The sequence below is a fragment of the Labeo rohita genome, unplaced genomic scaffold (assembly GCF_022985175.1).
Source record: "Labeo rohita strain BAU-BD-2019 unplaced genomic scaffold, IGBB_LRoh.1.0 scaffold_1036, whole genome shotgun sequence".
In the NCBI taxonomy this organism is placed as follows: Eukaryota; Metazoa; Chordata; class Actinopteri; order Cypriniformes; family Cyprinidae; genus Labeo; species Labeo rohita.
In genome coordinates, this window is record NW_026127160.1 from 9093 (window position 1) to 28734 (window position 19642).

At 35.8% G+C, this 19642-nt stretch overlaps 3 protein-coding genes across 3 annotated transcripts; 2 read left to right on the plus strand and 1 right to left on the minus strand.

Moving 5' to 3' along the window:
* The first annotated feature begins 1775 nt into the window (after positions 1-1775).
* Positions 1776-6460, plus strand: LOC127157314 (E3 ubiquitin-protein ligase TRIM39-like). Its single transcript, XM_051100543.1, has 6 exons — positions 1776-2368; positions 2482-2577; positions 4488-4718; positions 4804-4835; positions 4917-5035; positions 5392-6460. The coding sequence occupies exons 1-6, from the start codon at positions 1973-1975 to the stop codon at positions 5877-5879; spliced, it is 1362 nt and encodes a 453-aa protein (XP_050956500.1). The 5' UTR covers positions 1776-1972; the 3' UTR covers positions 5880-6460.
* A 3153-nt stretch (positions 6461-9613) lies between these two features.
* LOC127157317 (E3 ubiquitin-protein ligase TRIM35-like) lies at positions 9614-12331 on the plus strand. The gene is made up of 6 exons (XM_051100544.1): positions 9614-10009; positions 10253-10348; positions 10521-10751; positions 10833-10855; positions 10937-11055; positions 11841-12331. The coding sequence occupies exons 1-6, from the start codon at positions 9614-9616 to the stop codon at positions 12329-12331; spliced, it is 1356 nt and encodes a 451-aa protein (XP_050956501.1).
* Positions 12332-15332: 3001 nt separating this feature from the next.
* Positions 15333-18417, minus strand: LOC127157318 (thioredoxin domain-containing protein 2-like; the record flags this gene model as incomplete). Its single annotated transcript, XM_051100545.1, has 1 exon — positions 15333-18417. A coding segment is annotated over one exon (1506 nt), but the record flags the coding sequence as incomplete, so codon positions are not given.
* Between the last annotated feature and the right edge of the window lie 1225 nt (positions 18418-19642).

Here is a 19642-nt window from a genome sequence, read left to right on the forward strand (position 1 = left end):
GCGAAACAACCATAGAAAACACCACAATACTCTGTGAGTAACAGGGGGGAAGTCCGGGGCTTATACAGCGCACATGATGGCCACAGGTGTTGGTGCAATCAGTGCGATGGGTGATGGGAGACGTAGTCTGGGGTGTAGTGTAACAGTCTGTGTAATGTGAACTGTTCGTGAAATGTACAGCGACCTCTGGTGGCGGGCAGACCGGACAGGATGACATGACATTGACAGGATCACATGACATTGTGATTCTATTATTTATTTATTTATTTATTTATTTATTGTGTAGGGGTGCCCGGGGCACAAACTAAGGCGGGGGTAATTGTAACACATGATTTTAATTTTTTCACACAGGCTAGCATAACCAAATTTACTGTATTTACTAGTTGCCATAGCAACACTATACAGAGAAAAAAAGTGTGGCAAAATTCAAAAGCCTTTTGATGATATCGCTGGATGTCTATTTTACCATAGTAAAAGTAAATTTCTGGCTGAAGTATATTTTTCTTCGTTTTTAGTATTCATTTAAAATGAGACAAATCTGCTGTTAATTTAATCGCCAATCTGTTATTTATCAGTTTAGATGGGGATGGGGAACGTTCTAACACTGCGTTACAATCTGCCCCGCTATATTACATTATGCTATTCTATGACATTAGCCATATATACTTTTTATAATATACTTTAATATTTAATATACTTTTATGGATTTTTAAAAATAAACCACAAGACACAGGTAAATAAAGACTCACAATCGTTTATGTGTCTCGTGTTCTATGATAGCTGTGTTTGGAGGGAGGGGAGTGTTTTTTTTTTTTTTTTTTTTGGAATGTCTGAATGCGTTTTTATCGATTTGCGCACACTGTTTTGAACTATAGCTGTGTTTTCCGATCAGGATCGGACCCACGCAATGCTTAAGATGTGTTCATTGTGAACCTCAAAAATTAGATTTTTTTTTTTTTTTTTTTTTTTTTTTTTTTAATTCTTAAAAAACGCCATTATTCTATTTGAAAAAGTTAATCTTTTTTTTTTTTTTTTATTGACAAAATATTTTAGTTTGTCGTGTGTGTGTATATATATATATATATATATATATATACATATTTCATTCGATCAGGTAACATTTTAAGCTGCCATAGGTCATGTTACAACGTGCCCCTCGCATGTTGTCACTTTCTTTTGAGGTAAATAACGAAAAACGTATACACTGTAATTATGAAACAAAGTGACATATTTGTACAAGACAAGTGTGAAATTTACGTGGAAAAAAAGTAGATTTTCACAAAGGGAGAAATTCAAAAAGTTTTAGGTTGTGCCCCGCGCTCCCTGTGTAATGACATCGATTACTACTTTCTTTGTTCGGAAATGGAAGTAACGTTAAATGTTATTTGTGTTGTACTTTTCATATTTTTAGTATACAGCAAAACTACAGCGCTTCCTTCCTGTTTTATAGAACTGTCAGCACTGGACACTCCGACGGCATGCAATCAGCTGACGGACAACCCACTCATATATAAAACTAGGCTGTGTTATTAAATTGTTTATTTAAAATTATTTTATTTACAAGTGTCGTATTTTCCTCCCCTGTTTTATTCGTTGCATCCTTTGCATCTGAAAATTACTGTACATATCTACACTAGTAGTCTATATAATTTAGATCTATCAATATTTAGAAACAGGTTTTTTTTTTTTTTTTTTTCAAAGCAATACCGCCCTCCCCCCTAAGCAGTCCGAGTCCGTGCTGTCCGCAGCTGTCCGTGTACGCGTCTGGAGTATAACCGAGGCTTAGAGTCTCGACAAAGCATACAAGTACTGATCAGCGGAGAAGGAAGAAAAACACAGTGAATAAGAACTGTAGAGATATTTGTTTCAGATCAGACAGCTGTTCTTTGTGATTCTTGTGGTTATTAATTTTTGCAGCATCATGCAGAAAGTGAAAGTAAAGGTCTAGATTGCTGGAGCTCAAACAGTGAAAATGGATTCGCTCTCTGAAGTTGATTTTTCTTGTCCTGTATGTAAGGAAATCTTCAAGGATCCTGATGTTTTATCATGTGGGCACAGTGTCTGTAAAGAGTGTCTTCAACAGTTCTGGAGCATTAAGGAAACTCGGGAGTGTCCTCTCTGCAGAAGAAGATCCTCAAAAGATCATCCTCCATGTAATCTCGTGTTAAAAAACTTGTGTGATCTGTTCCTGAAAGAGAGAAATGAGAGGAGTTCATCAGGATCTGAGGAGATCTGCAGTTTACACCGAGAGAAACTCAAACTCTTCTGTCTGGAGGACAAACAGCCTGTGTGTTTAGTGTGCAGAGATTCACAACAACATGAAAATCACAAATTCAAACCCATCAGTGAAATTGTTCCATCATACAAGGTAAAGACAGATTTAAATATGAAGATAAAAACTTACACAAGTTGTATATCATAAATATATACAAATTTCTCTGCATCATTTTGCTCATATGCATTCATTTATTTTTATTCTAGGAGAAGCTCAATACAGCACTGAAGTCCTTACAAGAGAAATCTAAACACAATGCAAATATTAAAGGAGAGTTTGAGAAAACAGTTCAACACATAAAGGTGAGAATCAATTCTTTTGACATTTTTGCAAATTTGATTAGAACAGCTGAGTTAGGTTGTCATGTTCCCTTATTGAAAGCACATCCACACAGAGAGACTAAAATTATGACCAAGCAGAAGCCTCTGTTAGCTAGCTGCTTCATCAGTGGGCGGAAAATAACACACATGCGGCTATCCCGGACTGGCACTTAACTATCATCTTTCGCATTTTGATGTCAACAATTTAGTCTTAGTGAATACAGGAAATGTTATTAACCTTCATACCGTGTTTGCACTGCACGGGGCGCCACACAGGAGGGATGCCATTTTGCCAAAATCATTTTCTAAAAACCTTAGAGTATGTAAATAATGACATTAGCAAATAATAATGCTTATTTGCTCATGCCCTTGGACATTGTTGTTACATGGTCACATGATCTTTTTATTTAAATTTATACTTACATTGGAGTGCATGACCCCACCCCTACCCTACAACCAACCAACTTCTAAACAATATAATACACCTAACAGGGCAATAAAAGTACAGTCACATCACAGGTATTTATTACAAAAACTGACCATAAAAAAGCAGTATAAACTATTACAAAGAAGTCATTTTGCAATCGAACTCTTCTGAAGCCATACAACATTTTATAAATCCTGAAAATGATCCTGCTCCCATTTAAGCACTCACATCTCATTCAAAAAGATACTCCCAAACATTAGCATGACATAGATGGTCATGAGAAACACAAGAGCCAATGGCATTTCACAACCAAAGCTGACGTAAGGGTTCTTCTGACTGCAGCACACAGAATGAGCTTTACAGTGGATGAAGACGGTGATCGCGTCTGCTTCTCTCACAAATCAATCGTTTTGCCTCAGAAGACTTGAAATACTGTATATATATTGACCAAAATTATCAACGCAACACTTTTGTTTTTGTCCCCGATTTTTCATGAGCTGAACTCAAAGATCTAAGATTTTTTCTATTTACACAAAAGGCTTATTGCTAAATTATGACTGTAGTTTTATTTGCATGTTATATCCTGTGTTTTATTGACTAATAAATGTGTAAATAGTATAATGTAAATAAAATTGTTGTGACTGTTTACATTGAAAAATCACACCCCAACATATATGCAATAATGACAATATTATTACTCAATATATAATTTAATCATGACAATAAAATTCCAAATGCCTTTTGAGTCTGCATACTGATGGCAAAGGTTTCTTATTTAAAGCAATGGAGGACCATGCACATCAAAAAATAATGCTATAAGAGGTACCCCGTGCTTCAAAAAGTGAGGCCAAAGGGTCCTGACCGAGCATCAGTATGTCACAAGTTGGGAGTGAAAATGTGTTGCTGCAGCCATCCACTGGTTATACTGGTATTATCATTTCATTTCCTTTCTTCATCAATCTTCCATTTAAAGGCATACGTCACCCAAAACTTAACATTTGCTGTTATTTTACTTACCCTCAGGCCATCCAAGATGATGGGTTTGGATTACAGGTAATAATAATGGATAATGGTTATTGCACATAATAATATTGTAAATAATATTCAGTTTCTTACACAGACTGATCGGTTTCACTTCATAAAACCTCAATATATTGCCAGGAGCCACTGGTATTTATTTTGCATTCCTTGATATGTTTTTTTTTTATTATTGTTATTCTCAAAAATGGGCAGCCACTAACATGAATTTTATGACTCACCAAAGACTACAGTTTCAGTTAAAAATCATCTTTACTGTTCTACTTAAGAAAAGGGGACAGAGGGGACTGAGGGTGTGTACAAATTTCAGCAAATGTTCATTTTGGGGTTTTTATTGATATAACTATCAGATGTGGTCCATGGGCTGCCATTTGAATAGGTCAGTTTTAGAATATGCTGCATCTAAGTGAATGTGATTTGATTTCAGTCTCAAGCTGAGCACACAGAGCATCAGATTAAACAACAGTTTGAGAAGCTTCATCAGTTTCTCAGAGATGAAGAAGAAGCTACAATCACTGCACTGAGGGAGGAAGAGGAGCAAAAGAAGCAGACGATGGAGGAGAAGCTGGAGGAGATCAACAGACACATCTCAGCTCTTTCACACACAATCAAAGACATGGAGGAGATAATTGAAGCAAATGATGTCTGCTTTCTAAAGGTCTGATTTCAGATCATGGATTGATTGACGACTGATTAATTGATTGATTGAGTTGTTGATGATAAATTGTGTGTTTGTTTTGCAGAGGTTTCCAGACACAATGGTGAGAGGTGAAAGGTGAGTAATCTGCTGGTGTCTCTGGTCTCTCTGTTTCTGATCCAAATCCACTGCAGTTCTGACTCCTGAATGTTCTTCCAGAGTCCAGATCTCACAGCCGGATCCACAGACGCCTTCTGGAGCTTTGATTCATGTGCCACGTTACTTGGGCAACCTGCCATTCAGAGTGTGGAAGAAGATGCAGAACATTGTCCAAAACAGTGAGTCTGGAGAAGATCCTCTTACACATACAGTGAAAATGATGCATGGGGGAATATTTACATATTTAAAGTTTATTAGCCCCAGTCTGTACAGTTTAGTGTTTGTCCAGTCTACTTCTTGTATTCGTGTGTCTACTCCTGCCGAAGTTGTGAATTATCCCTTGTGTTCCTTAATTTAAAGACATTCTGTTTATTTGTGCTCCTGCGTGCCTCTTCGGAAGTGAAGTGTGACAGTCTGATGCATCTGATCAATAGAACTGATGTGTTTAATTCATAATAATCTGTGTATGGTTCACTCTTGATTGTTATATTAAAATAAAATAAAATAAAAGCACCTGTTGATTGTGTCTCATCAGCTCCTGTGATTCTGGATCCAAACACGGCTCATCCGTGCCTCGTCTTGTCTGATGATCTGACCAGTGTGAAAGACAGCATAATGAACAGTCAACCACTTCCTAATAATCCAGAGAGATTTAATGATTATTACTGTGTTTTGGGTTCAGAGGGTTTTAACTCAGGAACACACTGCTGGGATGTGGAGGTTAAAGAGAGTTCATCCTGGAGTCTTGGAGTAACTACAGCATCAAACCAGAGGAAGGGATTTGATTCATTCAAAACTAATGTTTGGAGTATCTGGTATGGACAGACTAAATGGTCTGGCTTTTATATTAAGAAGAAGCTTGAGCGTGTGAGAGTGTGTCTGGACTATGACGGAGGAATGGTGTCATTCTTTAATCCTGTAACTAACACACATCTACACACATTTACAACCACCTTCACTGACACTGTCTTGCCATTCTTTCGTAGTTTTGACCCTCTGAGCATCTTACCATTCAGTAGTTAGTAAACTTTGTAGGTCAGCCATGGGTGGATTAATACTCTTCAGTGCCCCTGGGCACTAATATGTAGAGTGTCCCCCACCATTCCACTAACCGAAAAAGTTATTATCACTACTGACCTCAAAAATATGTATTACTGGTAACACTTTAGTTTAAGGACCAATTCTCACTATTAACTAGTTGCTTATTAACATGCATCTTACAAACCTATTGGCTGTTTATTAGTACTTATAAAGCATATATTAATGCTTTATTCTGCATGACAATATTTTACACATCCCTTAAGCCACTCCATACTTAAACATAACTACTACCTTATTAACTATTAATAAGCAGCAAATTAGTCAGTGTGACTGGTTGTCCTGATAATATATGGTTACATTAAATAAATAAATAAATAAATAAATAAATAAATAATAACAGATGTTAGATGAAAATAGGAAAACTTTGTAATCTGACACATTGTGTAACTTGTGAAACCAACTGTTATACAATGGTTTAAGATCTGAACATGCATGCAGTAAAATATTACAAATTAAGAGCTAGTGAACTGTACCTGCTATATATGTGAAGAGTTTATTTGCAAAAACAGATAACTTTAAAAATGTTAATTATTTTTACTTAATCAAATGCATTTCAATAAAAAAAAAACAACATCATTTTTGAAAACTGTTAAAAACCGAGTTATCTGTTTTTGAAGATGAACTCTTTATATATAATGCTATATGTAATAACTCTTTGTTTGAAGATAAGATATAAAATTAAACAAAATGTTGCTAATATTTAAAGAAAAATCTTAATCTGGACAATTGCAAGTTGACAACATGCCAAGGTCCAAGACAATCACAATCAACTTCCCGCTAAATGTTTAATACTGGTATTGAGTGATTATTGACGTACTGCAAATCTAAACCATGGACCACTTACTCTGTGGCCAAGAAAGTGCACATATTCTTTTAAACAAGTAACACAAACTTTGTTTTTTGATTTATGGTTCCAAAATACAAAATCTTAAGAAATGTTTAGTCAAAATTACTTAATTATTTAAGTAAAGGCAATATTTGGTTTTACAGCGTGAGTCATTTGTCCTCACTTCAAATCACTTGTTTTACTCACTTCAAAGAAAGGTAAAAAATAGACAAGTATGTTGGAAAAATTAATGGATGGTCTTGTTTCCAATCTATTATTCTGTAGCAACATGTTCTTGTGAGTTTTTGAACTGAAAATAAAGCTAAAGTTTCTTCTACGGTACTGTATGTCAGTGCACTTGCCCACTAGGCTGTTGGCACTGATGTGAAGAAATAATTTAGACAAAGTTTTGTTCATGATAGACCCTGGAGAAACTCTGTGAGCTTCCACATGTATTATTCTGTAGCAACATGTTCTTGTGAGTTTTTGAACTGAAAATAAAGTTAAAGTTTCTTCCTAGAGCTTCAGTGCAGTATTTCATTACATCGGCTTCTAGATTTCACACGAGTAATGTGTATTGTTAATGTTATTTTTGTTGACTTATAGGATAATGCAGAACAGATGCAGAGACAGAAACCGATATCTTCAAAGACTAATGATCAGCAGTATACAGGACTGTGCACAGACCTTTTGAGGTGCTAAAGCTGAAACTGAAAAAGCCCTATCTATCTATCTATAGGCTAGAATATTACATTCTGCATGATAAATTCTAAAGATATCACAGTGATCTGGTTCTGTAATGTTTTTTTTTTTTTTTTTTTTGGTTACGAAAACTAGCTGGAGAATACATGCATATTAGCAGCGTAAACATGAACCATGCTACCATATAATATGATTAAATGGTTATAAATTAAGTGTATCAGCGATCATAAATCAAAGAATATATATATATATTTTTTTTTTTCAGAAATATATGTAGGTGTCAAGGATCACTCAGTCATTTTGTGTCAGACTTAAATGCAGTTACGGGGGTTTTGACCAGCGGATGTGTGCAAATGTTTGTCCGCGATTAAAACCGTGGCATTACATTTTCATCAACAGGTTACAAAGTTTGTTGTAGCTATATGGGCGCTCAGATTTTCTTGTTGTAAAATACATTTGGCCAAAATCTCATTTTATAAAAGAGATTAAATGCTACTGTATGCACAGGCTATTTAAGTGTATTGGCTAAAGACAAGATGGCAAATGCTAGCCGGTCCCACATATCTCAGACCTCAAATACATAAAATATGAGCCTTTATAGACAGAATTTCTTGCATAAATATGTAACGGAGACGTGAAGTGAGCGGATCCAAACGCAAGCTTTTATTAAATAGCAAAGGCAAAGACATAGTCACAAACAGGCAGGGTTGAACATTAACAGACAGGTACAGCGTAGGCAAGACGTAAGAGTAGTCCGTGAAGCAGGCGAGGGTCGATGAATGGCGAACGTAATCCAGGGGGAAAGGAAAAAGGGTAATCCGATAAACAAGTGAGAGGTCCACAAGGCAGGCAGCAAGACAGACAAAACGAGATGACCAGGCAAGAATGCTAAACTCTGGAAACTAGGGAGCTAGGATACTAGGGAACTCAATACGATACAACAAAACACAATCCAAAACTCCAATACTGGGCGAGATGCAAGTGGAAGTCTGAGGCATCTGATTGGGTACAGGTGTTCGAGCAATCAGCGCAATGGGTGATGGGAAACGTAGTCCGGGGTGTGATGCAACAGTCTGTGTAGTGTGAAATGTTAGTGAAAAGCACAGGCGACCTCTGGTGGCGGGCAGATCAGACAGGATTCATAACAAAAGAAAACACTGTGCTTATTCAAACAACAAGATCTTTATTTACCCTTGCAAGACTTTGTTCATCTCAACTGCTGTGGAACTTCATTCTGTCAAGATAGAGGGGGTGAAGTTATGAGGTTTTTTGACTAACAGTTTGAGCGGATCCAAAAAGATTTATTCACAAGCTCTTTTCAGTACCTCTCACTGGCTAAATATTTGTAAAACAGGCAGACAAACGTAAAGGGTGACCAATATAGCATTGATTTTTTTTGAAGAAAAAAACAAAAACAAAACACAGCCACCAAAAGAAGGGCACTTTGGAGTGTAAGGGAAAAAAGGGCATGTGCTTGCACAGGTTGAGCCCTACCTGTGCACTTGCCTGGCACTATAGCAGCATGTGAAGAATAATAATTGAAGAGGGACATAGAGAGGGAGGCAGGATCAGGGAAGGTGCTCGAGCTGGAAATCGAACGTGGGACACCCGTAGTGCAACAATACCGTATGTCGGCATACTTGCCCACTAGGCTTTCGGCACCGACATGAAGAAATAATTTAGACGAAGATTCATTCATGACAGACCCTGGAGAAACACTGTGAGCTTCCACATGTTGGTGTTTTTTTTTCTTAATCAGTATATGTGTTCTCTCGTATTTATTTTGAAAGCATTAGTGATGTTCCTGTCTGACCTGCTCCACAACATACTTAAGGATCATCATAAACTGATCCACCCTCTTAAAACCCTTACCGAGAAGAAACAAGTGCATTATTTTTTTTCCTTCGGTCATACAGGTTGTGTGTGTGTGTGTGTAATTTCTGGATATAATCAGAAAGGAATCAGCAGTCACTGGAGAACAAAAGCAAAAATACTTCCAGGAAGATTTTCGAAAAGTTTGTTTCTGAACCGTCAGCAGATCTTTAGGGTTTTTTTTATTCATTTCACTTTTATCAGAAAGTGAAAGTAAAGTTTAGATTGCTGGACTCAAAACAGTCAAACAGTGAAAATGGATTCGCTACCTGAAGAAGATTTTTCTTGTCCTGTGCGTCATGAAATTTTCCAGACTCCTGTTGTTTTATCATGTGGCCACAGTGTATGTAAGGAGTGTCTTCAAGAGTTCTGGAGAACCAAGGAAACTCACGAATGTCCTGTCTGCAGCAGGAGATCCTCAAGAGATGATCCTCCAATTAGCCTTGCATTTAAAAACGTATGTGAGTTATTTCTAAAGCACAAAAATAAGAGGTGTTCATCAGGATCTGAAGAGATCTGCAGTTTACATGGTGAGAAACTCAAACTCTTCTGTCTGGAGGACAAACAGCCTGTGTGTTTAATGTGCAGAGATTCACAGGAACACAACAATCACACATTCAAACCCATCAGTGAAGTTGTTTCATCAAATGAGGTAAGACAAATGTCTCTTGTTTTATACAGTATTTAAAGGACAATATAAAGAGCATAATTTATTCTTAGCTCACTACTGTGTCGAGTTGTTTATGCTGTATGGATATAATAGCTCTTACTGTGGTTTAATCCCAGAGTCTTTAAAATAGTTTGTAACACTTTAAATCACTTTGTACCTCATTATTATATTACTGTATTCTCGTAGCATCTGGCATTTTATGTATTTTATTTTGTTCAATTCTAGGAGGAGCTCAAAGCAGCACTGAACTCCTTAAAAGAGAAACTTCAACATGATGAAAGCATTAAAGAAGGGTTTGAAAAAACTGTTCAACACATCAAGGTGAGAAAACAGAACTTTTGTAAAACTGGTTTGTAAAGACATTCAAAGACCAAAACATCATGAGAAAAATAAATTAAGTGTGTCCAGACGTTTGACTGGTGTTGTAGCTGATCTAATGTGATGGGGTATGTTGATTGGTTGAAATGATTGTGTGAATGTGATTTGATTTCAGTCTCAAGCTGAGCACACAGAGCATCAGATTAAACAGCAGTTTGAGAAGCTTCATCAGATTCTCAGAGATGAAGAAGAAGCTACAATCACTGCACTGAGGGAGGAAGAGGAGCAGAAGAAGCAGATGATGAAGGAGAAGCTGGAGGAGATCAACAGACACATCTCAACTCTTTCACACACAATCAAAGACTTGGAGGAGATGATGAAAGACAATGATGTCCGCTTTCTAAAGGTCTGATTTCAGATCATGGATTGATTGATTGATGTTTGATTGATTGAGTTGTTGATGATAAATTGTGTGTTTGTTCTGCAGAAGTTTCCAGTCACAATGGAAAGGTGAGTGATCTGCTGGTGTCTCTGGTCTCTCTGTTTCTGATCCAAAGTCACTGCAGTTCTGACTCCTGAATGTTTTTCCAGAGTCCAGATCTCACAGCCGGATCCACAGACGCCTTCTGGAGCTTTGATTCATGTGCCACATTACTTGGGCAACCTGCCATTCAGAGTCTGGCAGAAGATGCAGGACCTCATCCAATACAGTGAGTCTGGAGAAAAAATATGCTCTTACACATACACTGGAAATGATGCATGGGGGAAGATTTACAGATTTTATGTTCACATTATGTGTGAATAACCATATAGGCTACTCTACCAAAATGATCCTTAAGCAATAGAAGAACATGATATTTATAGTTACACTGATACAGCAGAACTCTACAGTTCAGTTTGACTGATTTTGTAAATATCAGTTTCTGTTGATGTGGATGCAAATGTAAAATTCAGATGAAAATGTGTGATGTGGCTGATTAATAGAACGAGTCTTTATAATTCATAATAATCTGTGTTTGGCTCACTCCCCAGCAAGCAATAGTCGTCATTTCAACGTCTAGTTTAACTATAGACCCGATATAGTCCGGCTATTTGTAACCCACTTCTAGACCAAATAATCTTGAATTTAGTGACATGTCATTTTTTGACAAAATACTTGTGAGATATATGATATTTCATCATGTAAGCAAAGTCAACAGCGTTTACAAGGTGTTTGGTTTTATTTCTATATATTTATATATATATATATATATATATATATATATATATATATATATATATATATGTGTATAGTCTGTTCTAGGGCTATGTTTAGACGTCTATTAAATTTTCACTGACAGCCCAATGACAACCTTATTTCCTTATTTTAGCCTAGACGTCTAGGCTGTGTTTCAACGGCTAATATACGTTTTTTAGACCAAAAATTGCTTGCTGGGTCTTGTCTTGATTATTACATGAACATCAGAATAAAAGCAGCTGTTTACTGTCTCATCAGCTCCTGTGATTCTGGATCCAAACACTGCAAATCAGTGGCTTGTCCTGTCTGATGATCTGACCAGTGTGAGAAACAACAGAAACAAACAAAAGCTTCCTCATAATCCAGAGAGATTTGACTATTATCCATGTGTTTTGGGTTCAGAGGGTTTTAACTCAGGAACATATTGCTGGAATGTTGAAGTTAAAGACAGTTTAAAGTGGAGTGTTGGAGTAACTACAGCATCAAACCAAAGGAAGGGTGGTGATTTCTATAACACTGATGTCTGGGGTGTGCAGTATGGACTGACTACACTGTTTGGTTTTCCTGTTGAACAGGATCTTGAGCGTGTGAGAGTGTATCTGGACTATGACAGAGGAACGGTGTCATTCTTTGATCCTGTAACTAACACACATCTACACACATTCACAACCACCTTCACTGACACTGTCTTGCCATTCTTCTGGATTTCTGCACTTTCCTCTCTTAGAATCGTACAGTACAGGCAGTAAACATGACACTGGATTAACATGCTTTCACTGGCAGTAAGGATCCAGAAACTTTAGAAGTTGGAAATTAAAAATGAAAAAAAAAAAAAAAAAAAGTTAAATTGTACTTATAAAAGTAGCTCATAACTTGCCGACTTAGGAGAAAATCTTAAAAATAATGGTCGTCAGTCTTAAATGTAGGACTCCTATATTTTTGCTCTAAGAGTATTTCACAAAACATTTTAGTGCTAAAATTAGCTCCTAAATCTGTAAAATGTAAGTGAAGAGGACGCCTAAGTCACTAAGACCAAATCACAAACTATCCTCCCTGCTGAAACAAAACAAAACAATACAAACATACAAACAACAACGATACAAACCATCACAGAAATTCTAATGGTTTCCACTACAAATAGCATTACAAACATTGCAAACCATCAACTTTTAACCAATAAAATCATTTAAAAATGGTTTCCTGTAGTGTGTTTTGGGATATATTCCATTGGGATTTAGTGTTTTTTACAAGCCACCAGTAGAAGTTGACCAATTACCAGTAGAGACCAACAGGAACCATTACAGTTACCATTTAAACCAGTACAATTCCCATTTTAACCAGTAAAACCATTAAAAATTCTGTGATTGTTCCGGTAACACTTTATTTTGATAGTAAAATAAAGTGTTACCTGGTTTCTATTGTTTCTTTCAGCAGGACTAAAATGGCTGTTGCTGGCCATCTGCCTTGGAACATAAACATTTTAGAAACATACTGCATTTATTTGCACACACATTTTCCCACACAACATTTTTGGTTTTGGAGGTTATCTAAACTTTTCTTTGAATATATCCTTGTTTTCATTAACAAATTGGGCAATAAGTAACAGCTGTTCTTGCATCCAGTCTTTTTTTTTTTTTTTTTTTATTTGCAATGAGCAGAGAGAAGGATGTGAAAAAAGAAGAGAGGAGAAGGAAAGGGAGAAGAGATGACTAGCGAGGAGGGCACTGGTGTAGTGGAAAGAGCATGAGGACCAGCCACAAAGGAAAAGGCCTGTGGAGATGTTGAGACAGGAGCTGGTCAAGCATGGATTCAACCTTCTTCCATTTTTTTTTCTCCTACACTCTTAAAAAGAAAGGTACTTCACGATACCTTTGAACAGGGGTCACCAAACTTGATCCTGGAGGGCCGGTGTCCTGCAGAGAGTTGCCTTAAATCAACACACCTGCCTGGAAGTTTCAATCATACCTATTAAGACCTTGATTAGCTGGTTCAGGTGTGTTTGATTAAGGTTCGAGCTAGGACACCAGCCCTCCAGGACTGAGTGTGGTGACCCCTGCCTTAGAAGAATCTTTTTGTCTAAATGTTTCCATGAAGAACCTTTCTGAAGAACCTTTTTGTTTCACAAAACAGTGGCGAAAAAAGTAAGAAAGAGATGGTTCAATAATATGTAGTGTAGATAAAATGCAATGAATTTCTGTTTAGATGTAAATGAAAGGCAATTCAGGATAATTCATGTAAACAGCAAAAACACACATATGACCAAACTTATTAGAAGACAAGCATTTTCACCAACTAAATAAGTTTTTAAATTTAAAGGGGCAATTACTTTTTTTCATGGGTGATGGCAGGTGCTGGATTTTATTACATTAAAACAGTTTTTTATATACACACATATATATTTTTAGATATACACAATATATATACAACAAAACTCCCTGTTGAAGAATTGCAATAAAAAAATTAGCATATTTGTGCATCTACAACTAAATGTGTTTCATAATTAATATGAAACCATTTTTTGCAATTCTGGTTGAAAGTCTCTTCACATCCCGATAGCAGTCACTAAGTTAAATGGTCTAATTTATATGTATTTATATTGTCTGTGGAAAGCGTAGGACCATAAAATGTTCGCCCAATCACATTTAACGTTTACAGGATTATAGTAAATTCCCCTGCCTTCTGTCAACATATGTATTTGCATACCTCTGCGCACCTTGTTCGCCCAGACATAATTATTGTAATATTATGTGCTTTATACTGTAATGTTTTCTCACCAGTGAATGAGACATGAGATAATCTTTAAAACAATAAAATCTTTAAAAAATTCCCCAATGTCAAAATTCAACATGAAGGGGGGTGGTCCACTGCAGAAGGTGACATTTGAAAAGACTGCACTTTTCTCGGTTATTACAGTTATAGTGGGTGATTCTATAATTGCAGATACAGTCCATAACAATATAATAATTTCTGCAAAAATTGTTTTAAATAGCTAAAAATCATGATTTCTTGTTGTTCGAATTAGTCAGTGCATTTTTTTCCATCATGTATCACTGTGTAATTAAAATATAGAAGACATAAAGAGTCATTTACCTAATTCTACAACATTATTTTTTTAAATAACTTTTTTCTTATGAAAATGTGTGTCTGTAAATCTTGGGTGTGCTTGTTACCGTACCATACTTTGCCTTTAAATTAGTGAAATTATCACCCACAACTATGCAAGATACATAAAATTATTTTTTTTTTTTCTCACTGATAAGATCTGAAGCACTGAAAAGTCTGTCTGCTCTCTCTGAGAAAATATTTTAATCTAAAAAGTTCATACACCAAGAGTTATTTTATAAAGTGTCAAAACTATTACCACAATTTTTGCATACTTGTAATATTTCAACAACATTTTTTTGTTTTTACTAGATATTGTATATAATACATTTTCAAATATAGGTATTTATTTAAATTTGAAGGTATGCATAAGTTAAATATTATCTCAGGTTCAAGTGTTGGAATATGAGGACTGTTTGTCTAATGAAACAACAAGGATTTTTCCTGTTATGATTTATTTATTTATTTATTTTTTTAATTTTGATAAGATTCAATCTCTACTAGACCCCTTCAGAAAATATATTTTGTCTTATCAAATCAATCAATAGAGTTTTATCTGATACTCATGAGGTGTGATAGAGGCAGACCAGCAAGATGATGTCAGAGATCAAATTTGTTTAAGGCAAAAACAATTTTAATGATGCAAATTTTAAATTCTAACAATGGCAATTAAGATACATATAAATTAATCAAAAATAAAATAAGAACAAACTCAAAAAGTGTTAATAAGTTCAAATAAGTCAAACTTAGTATTGTAGCCTGTCTGTCTAAAGTATTGAGAAAGAATGTGACTGAGAAGTAAGATCTCTGCAGAATGCAAGAAGTCTTCTGAAATGCATGAAGAAAGCTAAACATATACACCATTTGAAAGATAAGTCCACATTCTTTGTACTATGTTAATTTATCTTTCATTAATGCAAGTCTGCACTCTAAAGATATTAGCATACATAGAAATATCTTAATATAAACACATGCATGTGATTAAATGGCATACTGTAAACTGATACAAGAACATGGTAAATTAACATCATGAAATATACTGTTATGAATACAGTAGAAATAAAAATGTGAAACGTGAATGATATATGAAGCAAAATCATGTTAAAATCAAAAGATGAACATTGGATAGGCTAAATCAAAACCACTTAACACCAAATCTTGTCTGGTATCCAAAATCAGGTGGCTCTGTATTTTATCATACCAAAAACAAATAACTGTCTTCTATTAGCCAAAGAAGCAGACGAATAATTGAATAAATGATTATAAAGATAAAAAAAAAAATATAGCTGCAAGCAGAGATTACGGGGTTCGAGCAAATAAGGCCTTTAATGTTGTGTGGATTTAGGATGTAGTCCAACCCAAAATATATGGCTAACACACTAAAACACATCCATGATGGAGAATACAAACTTACAAACACAGAAATTAAATGGTTAAACTGTTATATTAATGTACATTAAGCATACACACCCATTAGTAGATTTAATGAGGCATTAGTGGTCTTCTACTGCCATCTAGTGGTTATAGTTGCAATTTCATGGCATTTTAAAGAGAGATGCATTGTTTTTAAGCTTTATAACTGTTACATTGCCTTTTTTGCCTGATGTCCATAAAATGTTTGCTTGTTTAGAATCATATGATGATGATTTTATTTAGGTTTGTGAAGTTTTGTTTTGTCTTAGGATTTATAGACTTTTGGGTACAGTAGATCATGGTGCTGTTTTCGCTATCTCAATGCAAATGTTAAAAAAAAAAAATTGATCATTTTTTCTCTAGAGAGTCCAGAGAATTTTGCTGCAGCTTACAAAAGTAGTTTTTTTAATAATATCAAATATTTAAAGAACAGTTGGATTGACAGCAAAGTTGTTCATCATGAGGAGATCTATGATATGATATGAAGATCTAGTGTCTGTGTGAATATATGTGCATTTCTTTTTAGCAATTTGAGGCCATTTACCATAGACAGCTTGTGTTTTTGAAGCCACCTGAAGTCCGATGTTAACGAAACTTTGCATGCTTGTTAGGAGTCATCTGACACACATTCTCAGATTTAATAGGCTTTTGGGTATTTTTGGTCACGCCCCTTTTCTAAATGACCCCGTTATAGCTAACCAAACGACAAAATTCTTTTTTTTTTTTTTTGATAATTATTGATCTAGAGAGTCTGGAGAACTGCTGCAGTGGTTTGATCGAGATTGAGCGAAAAACCTAGGACTAGTTCACAAAGTTAGTTCACAAAGACCGTAGTGTCTGTCTGCAGAGGCTCATCTTTCTCCAGAGATTTGTCTGGCTGTTGAGATTTGTCTGTTTGCAAACATTTCTCTGTCTTTGGAGATTCATCTTTTTGCAGAGTTTGTTTCGTCTGCAGTGGTTTGTCTACATGATTTTCCTCTGTCTTTGGAAATTCTTCTGTTTGTGGCAGTTCATTTGTTTGCAGAGATTCATCTTTTTGCAGAGTTTGTTTTGTCTGCAGTGGTTTGTCTACATGATCTTCATCTGTCTTTGGAGATTCATCTGTCTGCAGAGGCTCATCTGTCTCTAGAGATTTGTCTGGCTGTTGAGATTTGTCTGTTTGCAAACATTTCTCTGTCTTTGGAGATTCATCTTTTTGCAGAGTTTGTTTCGTCTGCAGTGGTTTATCTACATGATCTTCCTCTGTCTTCGGAGATTCGTCTTTTTGCAGAGTTTGTTTTGTCTTCAGTGGTTTGTCTATGTGATCTTCAACTGTCTTTGGAGATTCTTCTGTTTGTGGCAGTTCATTTGATTGCAGAGATTCATCTTTTCGCAGAGTTTGTTTTGTCTGCATTGGTTTGTCTACATTATCTTCATCTGTCTTTGGAGGTTCTTCTCTATGCAGAGGCTCATCTTTCTCCAGAGATTTGTCTGGCTGTTGAGATTTGTCTGTTTGCAAACATTTCTCTGTCTTTGGAGATTCTTCTGTTTGTGGCAGTTCATTTGTTTGCAGAGATTCATCTTTTTGCAGAGTTTGTTTTGTCTGCATTGGTTTGTCTACATTATCTTCATCTGTCTTTGGAGGTTCTTCTCTATGCAGAGGCTCATCTTTCTCCAGAGATTTGTCTGGCTGTTGAGATTTGTCTGTTTGCAAACATTTCTCTGTCTTTGGAGATTCGTCTTTTTGCAGAGTTTGTTTTGTCTGCAGTGGTTTGTCTGCATGATCTTCATCTGTCTTTGGAGATTTTTCTGTCTGCAGAGGCTCATCTGTCTCTAGAGATTTGTCTGGCTGTTGAGATTTGTCTGTTTGCAAACATTTCTCTGTCTTTGGAAATTCTTCTGTTTGTGGCAGTTCATTTGTTTGCAGAGATTCATCTTTTTGCAGAGTTTTTTTTGTCTGCAGTGGTTTGTCTACATGATCTTCATCTGGCTTTGGAGATTTTTCTGTCTGCAGAGGCTCATCTGTCTCTAGAGATTTGTCTGGCTGTTGAGATTTGTCTGTTTGCAAACATTTCTCTGTCTTTGGAGATTCATCTTTTTGCAGAGTTTGTTTCATCTGCAGTGGTTTGTCTACATGATCTTCCTCTGTCTTCGGAGATTCGTCTTTTTGCAGAGTTTGTTTTGTCTTCAGTGGTTTGTCTACATGTTCTTCCTCTGTCTTTGGAGATTCTTCTGTTTGTGGCAGTTTATTTGATTGCAGAGATTCATCTTTTTGCAGAGTTTGTTTTGTCTGCAGTGGTTTGTCTGCATGATCTTCCTCTGTCTTCTGAGATTCTTCTGGCTGTGAAAATGATGATGCTAGTGTAAGTTACTAACTACATATGAAAACAAATATTAATTAAAAAACAGCTTCTCATTTCACAAAAATGAAATATACATTTTTTGTTTGGTGTCACTTTGGGGGTTAAAGTCGAAGCTCAAGCTGAGCCTTGGGTTCGAGCCTCCATTGAGGACAGCAAGCTAAGTTCTTTTACCATTAACCATCAGGACTGAATGGACAGGTGAAAAATGGTCTTGAGAAACCATATCAGTGGCTTCCATTGTTTACAACAAGGTACAACTGAATGTGAAGGGGCTGCCTGATTAATATTTAAAGTGGCAACTACTTATATACTACTATATATATTTTTTTTTTGCAAGGTGCAAATAGTGTTAAATGCTATTTATACTTACCCTAACTAACCCTAACCATATTGAACCTACTGATCAGTCTCTAGTATCTTAAAATGTGTTCCCAAAAATGAGGGAAAGGTGACACATTTGATTTGTCAGCCCATCAGATCAATACAAGGATACTGCATCATTTCAATTACAGGCCTATTAAACACCTGTTAAACACCGTGTTTGACTTTGGTTTACCATTAACTAATAAAACAGTTTGCTTTTGAGAGAGATAAACACCCTTAATGGAATGAATGTGCAAGCTATGAAAATGCAAATATATGAAAACTGTGATGTCATCTGCATGTGTGTTCAGACTAAAGTATTTTTAGTAGGTTTTTTGGATCTGTGTGAACAGATCTGGGTGTGATCTGGGGATAATTTTGATAATATTGTTGTCTGTATGCAAAATTTTACAAAAATGCAAAAAAGAAACTTTACGTTTTTAGTGCAGTGTTGTCCTGTAAATGAACCTTAAAATGCAGGCCACTACTGGATCATCTGACACTGAAACTCTGGAAAAACCAACCACTTATAAGGACTATGTCACTTTCACTGTGACAATCTCATCGACAGAAAACCTTTGCTTAGAGGCCATTTTTAATTGTGAGAGACAGTCAGAGTTGGGCATAATGCGTTACTGTAATCGAATTACTTTTCCTGGTAAAGCACTAAAGTAATGCGTTACATTTTAAATGCATGTAATTTGATTACATTTACTAATGTCAATAAAATTACGTTACTTAAATTTCAAATGCAGTGTCAAAAAATCTTTAATAAATCACCGGAGAATGCGAGCTAATGCAGATGAGTCCTACAACATAGATCAGTGAAAGGCTGCCTAT

What these genes read in the sequence shown, in the direction of transcription:
- LOC127157314 (XM_051100543.1), top strand. Translation starts at nt 1,973, where the DNA reads ATGGATTCGCTCTCTGAAGTTGATTTTTCTTGTCCTGTATGTAAGGAA. An exon ending in AAACAGTTCAACACATAAAG is followed by an intron (nt 2,578 to 4,487) that starts GTGAGAATCAAT and finishes ATTTGATTTCAG; the next exon opens with TCTCAAGCTGAGCACACAGA. An exon ending in ATGATGTCTGCTTTCTAAAG is followed by an intron (nt 4,719 to 4,803) that starts GTCTGATTTCAG and finishes TTTGTTTTGCAG; the next exon opens with AGGTTTCCAGACACAATGGT.
- LOC127157317 (XM_051100544.1), top strand. Translation starts at nt 9,614, where the DNA reads ATGGATTCGCTACCTGAAGAAGATTTTTCTTGTCCTGTGCGTCATGAA. An exon ending in AAGTTGTTTCATCAAATGAG is followed by an intron (nt 10,010 to 10,252) that starts GTAAGACAAATG and finishes GTTCAATTCTAG; the next exon opens with GAGGAGCTCAAAGCAGCACT. An exon ending in GCAGGACCTCATCCAATACA is followed by an intron (nt 11,056 to 11,840) that starts GTGAGTCTGGAG and finishes CTGTCTCATCAG; the next exon opens with CTCCTGTGATTCTGGATCCA.